The 14,550-nt window shown below is 47.2% G+C and overlaps 1 protein-coding gene across 1 annotated transcript in view; it reads right to left on the minus strand.

Moving 5' to 3' along the window:
- VPS35L (VPS35 endosomal protein sorting factor like) overlaps nucleotides 1–14,550 on the minus strand; it is a 111,808-nt gene that overhangs the window by 80,066 nt on the left and 17,192 nt on the right. Inside the window, exons 7-8 of the mRNA XM_014853441.3 lie at nucleotides 11,320–11,448; nucleotides 4,803–4,887 (exon numbers count right to left, since the gene is read on the minus strand). Of these exons, the coding sequence (XP_014708927.3) occupies nucleotides 4,803–4,887; nucleotides 11,320–11,448 (214 nt within the window). The remainder of the gene's footprint in view (nucleotides 1–4,802; nucleotides 4,888–11,319; nucleotides 11,449–14,550) is intronic.

Here is a 14,550-nt window from a genome sequence, read left to right on the forward strand (position 1 = left end):
GAATCGTTATCCACACTCAAGTGTGAGAACCACTGATTTAGGCAGGCACCATGGGTCTCTGAGCTAAGACTTGCCTTGGGTGTGGGGATCGCTAGAAACTGCGAAAAGCCTTGCTCCCTGCTCCAGTGATTCTCAACCGTGGCTGAACACTCAGAGCTCCTAGGCCGCCTGTGAGTATGCGGACGGCTGTGTCCATCGTCAGAGGTCTTGATGCGAACGGTCTGGGGTGATGCACGACCCTCTGGAATGGTTTTAGAGCTCCCCAGGTGTGCAGCCAAGGATGAGAAGCACGGCTCCAAACCATCAACTCAGTTCAGAAGTTCCCAGGGAGCCTCAGGGAAGCAGCCCCAGTTGTCAAAGCCACCTGCCTCTGTCACTGGGCAGAAAGTGTTTGGTCACCTGCAGCCACAGCTGCTGCCGAGGGGCCTCCTCCGAGATGAGCAGACAGAACCCCCCCGCATCGGGGCTGCACGCAGTCTGACCCCAGGCCATCACAGCAAGCCCAGCTGGACATAACTTCTCACTCCTGTGGTGTGCGGACAGGCCTTAAGAGCACAAATGTCTTTACTTCCTCTGCAAAAAGCTTGCCATCTCTCTCAAACTAGCTTTCTTAAAAAGAAAACAAAAAACCAAACTACTTTTTATATTCACCTTCATATTCTAAGGGGCCTTTAACTATAAAATCACTTTTGGCCAAATAAGTTTGGTGAATTTTTCTTCCTTTGTGAAGTTAGCGGACAACAGTTTTGACAATAATACCCAATCCTAGATTTACCTCCTTTCTCGATTCACGTTCTTATGAATTAAGGACACTAAAACAGACAAGCAACGACAGTGCTAAGAGCTAACATTTTCTGGGCATGCACTTAGTGCCAGGCACTGTTCAGAGTCGTTGACACCGACTCTGCCCGCAAGCTCTGCCACACAGCTCTGCAGGCCTCTGGACACGCAGGCGTGGGACGCAGGCAGGGGCTCCAGAGCCCAGCTCCGTGCTCGCTGCCTCTCCCAAAATGACAGTCCAGCATGCATCTTCCCGCTGCTGATGCCCAGGCATGTCCCACACCCTGCCCAGCAACATGCTCCAACCCTTGGTCAGTCATGTCAACAACCAGTGGACACCTGCCCCTGTACCATCGCGCACCTTTCTACGGAGCAGAGAGTAATGGCGATGCTTGCAAGATGGGCCCAGCACCCCGAGTTTCCACCCACGCACGGCTGAGTTCCACTCTTGTTTAAAAAGTGGAACCTGCTCATCAGGCCAAAGCATGAAGTCTCCTAAACCAGCAGACACAGCCTGCCCCAGACCTGAGGAATGTTATCCACAATAGATTCAGACAACAGCACTGCTGGGAAGACCACCCAAAGTGGGGAAGGGGGTAGCTGCTGAAAGCAGGGAGCTCACCTGAATGCTCGGTTTTGAATAGGAAAAGCATTCCCACGGTTCTAACTCAAAAAGGCTGTGAAGGTAGTGAACGAGGTCTCTCTCCCAGCCCGTCCCCATCCACACCCTCTGCAGGTTTCCACTTTTCTTAGCTTCTTGGGTATGCTTCTAATGCTTCTTTAGGCAAACACAAGCGAATATGAACAAGCATTCCAATTTTTCCTCCCTCCTTACACAAAACAGAGCACACTCTATAGCCAGTCTGCAGCTTGACTCTGTCACGTGACGACACCCCCGGAGATCTCCCTGGCGGAGCACAGAGCCCATCCTCACTCTCAGAGGCCTCCTGGTGCTCCAACAGACACATGTATCATCATCTATTTAACTGGTGCCCTACTGAGGGCCACTTGGGTTCTAATCTTCTGGAATCACAAATGGAATGAATTCCCAGAGGTGAAGTTGCTGGATTAAAGGAATACAAATTTATAATTTTCAAGGAGAGGAGAGATTCCCCCATGAGCCAAGTAGAAGAAAAATAAAGCAAGTGCTCTGACTGTGCAGAGAACTCACTTTGAGTCCCAGCTCTGCCACTCACTACCCTTGCGACCCTGGGCAAGCTACTTTACTCTCTGTGCGTCAGGCTCCTCATCCGTGAAATGGGCACAATTACAGACCCGACCTCACAGGGGGCTGTCACGAAGACGACGTGACTTACTATTCTAAAGCACCTGGGTCAGGCCCAAGGACATTATTTGTTTAGGGTTTATTACCGTTATTCTCAACTCCCAGCCCGGCTAATTTCTGCGACACAGCAAGGAGGCAGGCATCTGCACCGCATCCCAGCTTGCTGAGGTATGGGCCTGGGACGCCACCAGCAGAGGCTGCAGAAGGACTGCCCAAAATCCTCGCAAGGTTAACGTCTGGATCAAGCCAGGCCTGCAGGCTAGAAACTGGATCTTATCGGTGTCCCCAAGCTAGTCTTGCTCAGGGATGCTGACTCATGCAAAAGAAACTTGCAGGAGGCTGGCGAGGGAACCCAGGAGGCCAAGGTGTTAATTCACCACAAGAAACAGAACTGTCAGGAGAACCAGATACAGGCAGGGGCCTCTTTCCCTGACTGACGTCCTCGCTCCCTGAAGGCAAGCTGTGTATGAGGACAAGGCGAGGCCCAAGGAGCGTGTGACTTGATACCTATTCTGAGGCCCAATGCATCCATCCATTCTGGATCACTTCTCCCATCTCCACCACCTCCCTGGGTCCATGCCACCCTCATTCCTCACCTAAAGGGCTACAATGGCCTCTTATCTGGCCTGCCTGCTCCACCCTCACCCTACAGTCTAATCCCAACCCAGCAGCCAGAGAGAGCCCATTAAAACCCAAATCAGATCGTGTGTCTTCTCTGCTTAACACCCCTGGTGGCTCCTCATGCCCTCAGGGTCAGAGCCCAAGTCCTTCCAATGTCCAAGACTCTGGCCATGTCAGCTCCTGCGCCACCAACCCCTTGCTCACCCGACTCCAGCCACCCTGGCCTTTCAGTTCTCCAAACCTGCCAGACCTGCTCCCACCTCAGGGTCTTTGCACTGGCTGGTCCTTGGCCTAACCCAGCCCCATGTTGCCAGCATGTGGCTCATCTCTCCCCTCCTTCAAGTCCTTGCTCACAACTCCCCTTCTCAGCGAGGCCTCCTCTGACCACCCTATTTAGAAGCACAGCCCGCCCCCACTCCTGCCCCTCACCCCGCTGTTTTATTTTTCCTCCATATCCCCAATCACCATTTAACATACAACCAGGTTTACTTCTTTGTTCTGTAAATCCTCTCTTACCAGCCTGTAAGCCCACAAAGTCAGGGATTTTTGTCTCTAATTTGCTGACACATCCTCTGCGCCCAGCAGAGTGCCTGACGCCCCCTCTCCAGGTCATCTGAACCCACAGGTCCTGTCTTTTAGCTGGGATATCTCTTCTTTTAGCCCAGCTGGCTCCCATTCCCCTTGCTTCTGGCCACCGCATCACCTTTCTTCTTCTGGGGTGACCCAGGCCCAGACCACCTGCATATTTCATCCCTGATGCCATGACTGGCTCAGGGACCGACACGTGATCCCAGCCAGGCCAACGGGATGGGATCCCAGGACTTCCGTTGGAATGCTTGGAAAAAGAAGCTCTTCCTTGTCCTGGGACTAGTGGCAGCAAAGCTGACAGAAGCTGAGGACGCCTTGTGGCGCCTGAGAATGAAGCCAACCCAAGGGAGAGCACTAGAAAAAGCCAAGGTCCTGAAGACATCGTTTGAATTCCTGAAGCCAGCTGTACCCGAAACCAGAAACTACCCCTGGACTTTTCAAAATAAACCAATAAATACCCGCTTTTCCAAGACTAGTACGAATTGGATTTTCTATCACTTCTTCTAACTAATATACTCAGGTCTCCGGTCACCTGTGCAGAAATAAATGGGTCTCTCCGAGTGACAGTTTGTTTTCTGACACATGAGATCTTTCAGTGGGTTACAGACAAGACTTGCCGGGTTGGCAGCCCATTGGTCGTTCCTCAGTAAGACAGCGAATGTGTGTTCTGATCTCCTATGTGTCCGGCTCTCAGAAGACAACTGGTTCCCAGTTCTTATGGGCACCTCGACACTAGACATCACGTACAGCCTAGAGGGCTGCGTGGTTTGGGCAAACTGTTAATGGCATGATGCTCTGGCCACTGACCACCGCCAAGTAGCACAGAGGCCTCTTGTTTCTCCAGAGGAGCTCCAGGTTATCCTCTTCAGTCTAGACCCCTCTGCTGGGCCCCCAAAGATCATTCTGCCTGAGGGCTGGAGCGTGGGACAAGCAGCAGCCACTCTGATACAGGAAGACCTCATAGGAGCTGCAGCCGTCACCCAGGAAGGAGAGGGGCGTGGATCGGACTAAGGTTTTAACAGTGAAGACGGAGAAAAATGGACACAACGGGGAGAGATTTCGGAGGCTGAACTGAAGAACCTGGTGATAGACTGGACATGGGGCAATGGGTGGGGAGAATCTCAGATTTCCCACTGGGGTAATGGGGTACATTCCCCGACACATAAACCCACTGAAGGTACGGAAGGGGCTGGGAAGAGATGCCAAGTTCAGTTCTAAACAAAGCCAGTTCCAGATGCCATGAGATGGCGACGGACCCGAGCTGGTTTAGACCAGACGTGTGCCCCCCGAGCCACTTCACTCGCTCACTTTACTTACCTACCAGAAGGTTAGAAAAAAATCTAATTTAAGACTCTTTCAAAAACAGCACCTTTGTTAATGAGCATGGGGGGAAGGGGCGGGGCTGGTCTCTCTCATGGTTTACCTAATTACTTAAACTGCCACGGAGCCTAACTTAAAGCAACTCTGCCGCCCAACTTCTGGCACAACAAACGTATTTCCTAAGTCTACGCAGAACGACTCCACTTACCAAATGTATCAAGGATGTCGGTGATGAGGACAAATTTGCTTGGGTAGAACTGAATAACGCTTGTGTCCGAAAGAAGCTTCGAGCACTAGAACAAGAGAAGAGAAAATTTACTGTTGTGTTTGACTTGATTGGAACGCTCCAGGCCTGGAAACCTAAGGATTCCTGCACAAAAGTGCCAGCGCTTTCCACGGACCAAGCATGTGCTAGACACTGGAGAGAGAAAGTTGCGCAAAACCATAGCACCTTCAACAAAGGGAGCCAGCGGCTGCTCCCGACAGAGCCTCTTTCGGAAGGCACTGCCACCTCCCTCCAGGAAGGCCACAGGACTGAGGAACCTTAGCCAGAAGGGTCTCTGTTCATACAGTGGACCAGGGTCACACCGAAAGCCACGGAGGGAAGTCAATGACACCTCGCCCTCCAGGGGCTTGCAGACGACTCAATCCTTGTTCCAACTGCTCTTCAGCATGGCTTCCTCTGGTTTATTTCAGGATGGTCTCGATTCTTAAACGCTCTTTTCCAGGAAACGACCCCGTAAGTAAATCTCCAGGGTTTCTTACGCGAGCATCTGTTATTGATTCTCACTCCCATATTCCCCTCGAAAAGGAACAGGGCAAGCTTCGAGTACCTGCTTCTCTGGAACTATGACCTTCGACGCTGGGAACGTTTTGGCTTTGCAGGGAATTGCTCAATCCCTATAGTGTCACTCGTGCCAGAGGGCCATCGACATGCTCAGGACCCTTAAGGAAGACTGCAGCCACACACAGCGGCCCAAACACCCCAGATTAAGTCATCTTTTATAATCAGAAACAGAAAACCTACTTCTATTTTGAAGAACTACATTTAATGCGTCCAAGTCTTCACAAATTCAAAAGTCTGCATAAGGAACTAAATCACCCTGCCATACTTTGTCATTCCAGTGGCTGACTCTCAGATAAACGTCACTTAAAAATAAAAAAACATTTGGACATTTAGAAAGGGTCCTTTAATACGCATTTCCAACGGCAGAGAACGGTTCGAAAGTTTATCCGATAAAGAGTCAGGCTGACACTTTGGCGTTGTTACCCAATCTAAAGTCTTCGATTCACCAAGTTTCTCCTTAGTATTACAGTCTAAAAGTAAACAACGTGTCTAATTTGTGAAACATCCTCTCACAGTCCAAATGTTACTGGGGGTGGAGGCGGAGGGGTGAGGGGAACGTAAGCTGTGAAAACAATGGTGTTGACACCAACGTGGCATTTGGATGGACCTAGAACTCCATTTCCTGATGCCTTGCTTTGTGTTTTTCAAATGCCCTTTATGAGAGCTCCAACTTAAACAACACCCCCGTGAGATTTCAGGGCTTGGAGAAGACAAACAACTCGGAATCCTAGAGACTGTTGACAGTACACAGCTCTCGGTTCCCAGGGATGTGACATCTCCCCAGCTCCTACCCAGGGCCCCTCGGAGATGAGCGGCTGGCCGCTGGTGAGGTGAGAGAGAGGGAATTCAAACAGAAGACTGCAAATTAAACACAGCTGGCGCTGCGCAACATCTGTGCACTGATTTTCCCCCAAGCTGGTGTCACAGAACATAGGTTTTACGAAGGATAACAGGAAGCAGAAGTTTTCTAATCCATAGTTAAAGTCATCATAATCTTATAAATCGGAGTTAGCTATTAAATCGCTATTTTCAAGATTCTAGTTTTTTGAAGCTTTGGTGAGGTTTCCTCAACTTGTCCTGTAAGAATCAGGCACCCCAGGGTGCGTGTTAAAAAACAGATTCCCTGCTCGACTCCAGACCTCCAGCCCAGGCAGCAGGGAAGCAGTATTTTCAACGAGGGCTCCAGGGATGGTGGCACTGAAACCAGCCTGGGACCCACGGGGCTCATGATAGCCACAATCCGCAGCACACTCTGAATGGACTGAGCCTTCTGTAAACCAGGTGTTCTCCGCTTCGGAACCATCAAGGGGGCTTTTAACAATGACGGCAGCTGGGGCCCACTCCCAGAGACTCTGATTAAACTGGTCTGGGGTGCAGCTTGTACTCACATTTTTTAAAGCTCCCATGTGATTCTAATGTGCAGCCGAGGCAGAGAACCATTGTCACACACGTTTCCTGAACAACTGACGGATAAATTACTCTGCTTGAAATACCTGCTATCAAACTTATTAATGTTGCTGGAAAAATACAAAAAGGATTTTTTCATTTATTTCCAATTAGCAATATTCTAGAAGGACACTAGCAGTTTCTAAAATTAAGTTAGGGTTAAAAAGGAATCTGAATAGCCAAAGCAAATGTATAAATTAAAAGATAATCTATGGCTGAGTACTAAGGAAGAATGAATGGATGGATGAAAGGAAGCAGAATAATTAATCAGAGGACAATTATTACCCAAGATATATGAGAAAAAATCTGAAAAATTGTGAAAATTAATAAAGGGAAATCTTATTTAAAATGGAGGCAGGAGGCCAGAAGGGGGAGCTCCCATGCAGTACCACTCGAGGTCAACTACAGGAAAGATAGTCCATTACAGACCCCAAAGGAAGAAGTCCTCAACAGGAGGGATTGTTAACTACGGGAAGAAATGTACACTGCATCCCAAGCAGAAATCCACTAGCCTAGCAGCTAGCCAATGAGAGCGTGTCATCACCCTGAACTCCCACTTTACTCCTATGGACTTTCCTTCAAAACAACCCATCCCAACTTCCTCCTTTTTCTCTGTAAAATACCCTTCCTCTTCCTTGTTTGTTAGATTTGCATATGGTCCACCACAGCACACACATCCCAAACTGCAATTCTTTGGCTATTCTCGAATAAACTCGTTTTGAATAAACTAGCTGTTTTATTTTTAAGGTTGACAAAAATCAATAAGAAAAATACAAATAACATAATGGAAAAATGAGCAAAAGGAATCAACAAAAGGCATTTTACAGAAAAGAAAACTGTAATGGCCAATAAACATGTTAAAAGATGCTCCATCTTATTATAATCAGGGAACTGCAAATTAAAACCACAATAAAATATGATTTTATTACCTCCCAAATTGGGGAGATTAAAATAGAAAGTCTGCTCATACCAAATGTTGGTAGGATGCTGAACAGCACAGACCCTCACACTTCCACTGCTGCTACGAGAAGACACTGGCACAGCTACTGTGCAAAATAATCTGGCACCATCCAGTAAGGATGAAGAGGCACACACCCTAGACCTGAGCAATTCCACTCTTAGGGATGGGCCTTCATCTAGAGAAAGGCCAGCAGACACGTCCAAGAGTGTGCACACAACGTCGTTCACAATAACGAAAAAAGAAAAAGAATAACAAAGAACCAGATGCCCATCAACAGAAGGAATGATACAGAATTTATGCATCAGTGGACTAACTATTGTTAAGCTGGTAAATCTCTCCAACTGATCTGCAGGGTCAATGCAACCCCTATCAAAATCCTACAAGATTTGGGGGGGAGGGGGCGCTGAAATTGACAAGATGATCCTAAAAATCATATGGAAATGCAAAGGACCCAGAATAGCCAAAACAATTTTAAAAAAGAAGAACAAAGTTAAAAGATTTACACCACCCAGTTTCAAAACTGACCATAAAGCTACAGTAATCAGGACAGTGTGATTGGCAGTGTACTGGCATAAGGACAGACTTACAGAGCTATGGAACAGACTTGAGAGACTGGAAATAAATCCTTATACTTATGATCAACTGACTTTTGACAAAGGTGCCAAGATAATTCAATTGGGAAAAGACAGTCTTTTCAACAAATGCTGCTAAGAAAATTGGATATCCACGTGCAAAAAAAAAAAAAAGCTTAGACCCTTATACCACACACAAAAATTAATTCAAAACGAAGCACAGACCTAGATATAAGAGTTAAAACTATAAAACTTTTAGAGGAAAACAGAAAAAAATTCTCATGACCTTGGGTTGGGCAAACAGTCTTAGACACAACTCCAAAAATAAGCCAAAAAAGAGACAACTGACAAATTGGACTTTATTAAAATTAAAAATTTCTATACTTCAAAAGACACTCTTATGAAAATGAAAAAACAAGCCACAGACTAGGAGAACATCCATGGATCATGTTTGATAAAGAACTTGTATCAAGGATATATAAAGAATTGCTACAACTCAACAAGAAGATAAACCACCTGATTTTAAAAAAGGGGAAGTGTTGAATAGACATTCACTAAAGAATATAAAAATGGCCAATAAGCATATGAAAAGATGCTCAACATCATTAGTCAGTAGGGATGCACAAATTAAACTACAGTGAGACACCACTTCAAACCCACTAGGATGGCTATAATCAAAAAGACAACAAGGCGTGTTGGAAAAGATGTGGGATAACTGGAATGCTGGTGGGAATACAAATGGCGCCACCATTTTGGAAAGCAGTTTGGCCATTTCTCAAAAAGTTAAACATAAGCTTACCACGCAACTGAGCAATTCCACTCCTAGGAATCTACCCAAGAAAAATGCTAATGTTCACAGTAGCATTATTCATAACAGCCAGAGTGGAAACAGCCCAAATGTCCATCAACTTGTTAATGGAGAAGTAAAATGTGGTTATCCACACAATGGAATACTATTCAGCAGTAAAAAGTATAAAGTACTGATACTACAATATGGACGAGCTCAAAAACACTGCTAAGCAAAAGAAGCCAGATACAAAAGATTATACATTCAATGATCCCATGTCCAGGAAATGTCGAAGAAAGGCAAACTTATAGAGCCAGAAAGCACATCAGTGGTTTTCTGGGGCTGGAAGTGGCAAAAGAGTTTGACTGCAAACAGGCTTAAGGGAATTTGGCAGGGGTATGAAAATGTTCTAAAAGAGGATTGTGTAATAGTTGCACAACTCTATAAACTTACTAAAACTCACTGAATTGTACACTTACAATGGTGGATTTTAGGATATGTAAAATATATCTCAATAAAGCGACAAAGCAAAACTAAACCGAAAAGACCTACCGCAGAGCAAATAAAGTGAACCGCACTCATTCCCCCAACTCTGCACCTGGGCTATCATTTGCGGATAAAGACGGCTGTCTTTAAAGGACAGTCGGCCCTTGCTCTCCACGGGTTCCACGTCCACAGATTCAACCAACAGCGCCCACGATGGCTGCGTCTGTACCCAACACATACAGACTTTATTTGCTTGTCATTATTCCCCAAACAACACAGTATACCAACCATCTACATGGGTTTACATTGTATTAAGTATTATAAGAAACCCAGAGATGGCTTAAAGCATACAGGAGGATGCACATTCTATGCCATTTTACATAAGGGACTTGAGCACCCTCGGATTTTGGTATCCGTGGGGGTCCTAGAACCAAGCCCCTGCGGATACCGAGGGACGACGGACCGCATTGAAAGTAAAACAATTCCTATTAACCAGATGTGGAGTTAATTAAACACTTTCCTGGTTATTTTCTTTGAGAAGACATGAATCAAATCTCCTCCAGATGTAAAACTCTTAGAAGTCACAGTTCTATACTACAATATGGAGAGATGTTGCCAATAAAAATATTGTGAAGAAGTGCTTGTTGGTTTAGATATTTCTCACTTGAGCCACTCAGCAAGCAGCCCCTCATGTGCATCCAGGATGAGAGGCCCCCTTCTTCAAGAGTATCTACTTTGAAAACGAACAACCATGATCGAAGAGAAATGGGCTTGGGTTTGCCCGTCTCATCAAACACATAAAACAGCACCTGCCAGACCAACTGTCATCTGAAAAGACTTCCAGTACCCGGCGTAGAGTCTTTCAGACTCTCTTCAGTCTCTCTCGAGAGAAGCAGGTGAGAAAACAAACGTCCCATTGCCATGACACTGAACGAGAATGGCATCTGTCCTTTTCAACTAAAATAGCTGTTCAGAAATTAACGGTGCTCTGAAAATCCGAATGCTTACATCATTCCTTTTACAGTGCACTTCTGGCCATGGTTTGCCAAGATGATCTTAAGAGTCAAGAAATAAAATAAGATGTTTTTCTTACAGAACTAGCTTCTGTGATCCAAGAGTTTTCATTAACAAAGAGGATTCAACAAATGTCCCTCTCCTAACACTGTAAACATGTCTTCTTGGTCCCGCAATTATGCAGAATAGGACTCAAAAATGCATGTATCAGGGACACACAACCATCAGCTCCACACATACAATGATCTTGTCAAGGAAATCCAAAAGACAGTTGTTCAATCTTTAGTCTACATAAATCATAAATACATCAGGGTTGTACCGGGGCCAATGAACTATACAACCCAGAGGCACCATTAATTCTGTAATTTAGGGTGAATTTCCTGGAATTGGCCAGTGCACAACCTGTGCAGCTGCACATGGTGGCCCTGGATTAGCCATCTCATGAACACACAGATTTGTAATCATGGCCTTTCACAGGAAGTATGTGAAAATGAAACAGAGGAAAAAAATAGGGTAAGACCCTGAAGGCAGGCCTCTGAAAACCCTAATTATCTACAAAGGAGTTTTACATAGGAAATTCTGAAAGAAAAAAAGAAAAACACTAGTACTGACCTGGATGACTATTTTTAGAGCCTTCACTTTCTGGTCTGAGGCCCAGGCGTCTTTCAGAGACTGGTTGAGCTCCTCTATGCGGTTCACGTAATCCTGCTGAGTCAAATTCAATAGCTCCTTTTGGGATCCCTGTGGGCACAAAGGAGGAGGATGTAGGCACAAAAGGAAAAACATTGTGGGACCACTGCCCCCAGGAACGACACTCAGTGTCAGCTGAGCACCAGCTCTAAGTTTCCCTCACCCCCACAAGGATTGCTAGTTTTGTCTTGGGATGAAAGAGGTTCTCTGAGTTTTCTGCAGCGACAGACAGCATGCAGTGACTGAGGCAAGCCAGCCCTAAGCCAAAGCCCAGCTCAGCCTCCTAGCAGCAGGACGGTTCTGCGTGAGCTGCTTCCTCCCGGAGCCTCGTCCGTGCACACGGATAACAAGACTCACCTTACTCAGCAAACTGTTACTGGGGCCTGCAGTGCGCCAGGCATGATAGACCAGATGCTCGAGACACAAGGCGAGCAAGAAGACGTTACTCCTGCGCTACTGGAGTTTAAGGTACAGAGGCCGAGACGGATGTTCACACAAACTGAGATAAGTGCTCAGGAGGAGACAACAAAGACACACATCGCACTCAGCAAACTGGAGGTGCCCATTGTTTCACGTACCACTAAGGAAAAAAAAATGCTGATCGCTGACAGGCAGCAACTGAGAGACACTGCCCAATTCCAGGGATATTCAAATATAGGGGAGGGGCCAGCCCAGTGGCCTAGTGGTTAAGTTTGTGCACTCTGCTTCAGTGGCCCAGAATTCGTGGGTTCAGATCCTGGGTGCAGACCTACACACTGCTTGTCAAGCCACGCTGTGGCAGCATCCCACATACACAGTAGAGGAAGACTGGCAGATGTTAGCTCAGGGACAATCTTCCTCAAGTGAAAAAAAAAGAGGAAGATTGGCAACAGATGTTAGCTCAGGGCCAATCTTCCTCACCAAAAAAAAAAAAATTTTTTTTAATGTAGGGAGAAAGGTTCATCTTAGAACGGAAGAAATACAGTCACAGAGGAATGGACTCTAGACTGGTGGTCAAGAATGCTTTCTTGGAGGAAGTGACGCTTGAGACAAACTCTCAGTGGTGTACAGGAGTTAGCCAGTCAATGGGAGGTGTTAACTAGACCAGGGAGAAAGCATTTGGGACAGAGAGCAGACCACAGCGAAAACCTGGGGCAGAGGACATTGAGATGATCACACGGCTGAAATAACAATGTATGTAAAGATAGCACAGCCCCTGGCACACGGGACATGGTCGTTAACACCGGCTATGGTCAAGGTGCTATTTACACAGCTCATAGGAGTGAGGGTCACGCTAATCTGCACGAGGAGCCCAGGAACCAAATCATTTTTATAGGAACATTCCCTGGAATGTAAGTGAAGAATTCTTTATTAAAGAAATACAAGTAGAAGGTTCAGGAAATTTGGACTGTGAGATAGGGTCCTCCCTGCCCCTCTGCAGTAGGAGGAGCCACGTGACTAGTTTGGGCAAATGGACTGTGAGCAGAGTGGCGTGTGTCCCCTCTGGAGGGAGGAACTGAAAAGTGACCCTTTCTTCCGCTCTGCTGTGACAAGCCTGGAAGCCATCTGTTGAGGTGGCAGCATCATGAGATGCTGGTGTGTCTGCCACCTGCACCAGATGAGTAACGTGAGGAAGAAATAAACCTTTGCTATATTAAGCCACTGAAACGTGAGAGTTCATTTGTCACCACAGCATAGCCTAGCCTTAACCCTGACAGATACTCTACGTTAACCTGGAAGCCACAGGGCAGCCGTCCGCTGCTGTGAGCAGGGAGAAGCAAGGAAACCAGCCTGCAGGGAGAAAATGGGGCACTAGAAAGAGACAGTGACTAGAGTCTACATGGATCTGAGAGAGACAGAGGACAGCTGACAGGCTTCTGGGTGGTTCTGCAGTTCCTGGTTCCAGGCCACTGTGCCCTTGGCTTCAGGGTAGTGCCCCTGCGGCCTGCGCTACAGTCCCCAATTTCAACTTGAGCCAGTTCAAGCGACTTTCAGATACTCAGACTTTGATTAAAACCCTCAGGAACTCCGTTCCTACCAGCCAAGGCTGGCGATGCCAGGCAGCCTGAGGCTCTCGGGCAGCTTAATTCAACATGTGTCCTTTCTGAATTGAGAAGACAGACCTTGGACTATCAGACTCTGCTGAGCACCCAAGAGCTCTGGTCTCAGAGCGGGGAGGACCCTGAACCCCAGGGCAAGATGCAGGAGAGCAAAGGCAACCCCATGAGATGGCCCTTTGTGGATTTCGAAGCAGCCCCATGGTCCACACAACTCTAGTGTTCATCCCCTTTTTTAGATGACGGAATGCGTATAGGAAAGGTGAGCCCCCCAGGGCACCCTTTTAATAAGCAGTCGAGCTGAGGCCTCTAGACTCAGGAGGGTGACGGTGACAGCAGCTGAGGCTTGCAGGGGATGTAACATGTGCCGGGACTGTTCTAAGCTCTCCCTCTACATTAACTCACTTAACGCCTGTAACAATCCTAAGAGGCAGGGACTATGCAGCACCCCCATTTTACAAAGAAGTAAACTGAGGCACAGGCCTGTCAAGCACCTTGCCCCAAATCACAGAATTACCAAACGCTAGAGCCAGGATTCAAACCCAGGCAGTCTGGCTCTCACCCATGACGCTGTGCTGCTTCTCTGCAGAGTATTCCAGAGGACACAAACCCTCCGGTCTCCATGTCAGGGAGGAGCGCGCAACCCGGACAGTGCATGCCCTGCTTAAATGCAAGAATGTGGGTCCACAAGTATCAGGTGGATTTCAAGAGAAGCCAGAAATCTGGATTAATATGTTAAATTTACGAATTTTTAAGAGTTGGCAAATGAGTCGTGTTTTTTATAAGCACGTGCAGGCCAATTAAGAGATTCCCATGGGCCACATCCAGCCAGCAGAGCAGCCGTGTGCAGCCCCTGCAGAAGTGTCTGATCCTTATACTACGCAAGGGGGTTCCCAGGGAGGTGGCTCCAGTTGGCTTTTACAGTTAGATCCTGTCCCCAGACGACCCGGCTTGCTCAGGCATCAGTGAGAAAAGATGCCTTCAAAACCCAGCCCATGGCAGGCTCCTGCGAGCTCGGCCAACTGCACCGCTGGCATCTTTCCCTGGATCAGTCGGTGCCTCAGGAGGACCGAGCACAATGCTCAGCTCCAGAATTAATCACAGAGCAGCCAGTGAG

Source organism: Equus asinus, chromosome 14, assembly GCF_041296235.1.
Source record: "Equus asinus isolate D_3611 breed Donkey chromosome 14, EquAss-T2T_v2, whole genome shotgun sequence".
NCBI lineage: Eukaryota > Metazoa > Chordata > Mammalia > Perissodactyla > Equidae > Equus > Equus asinus.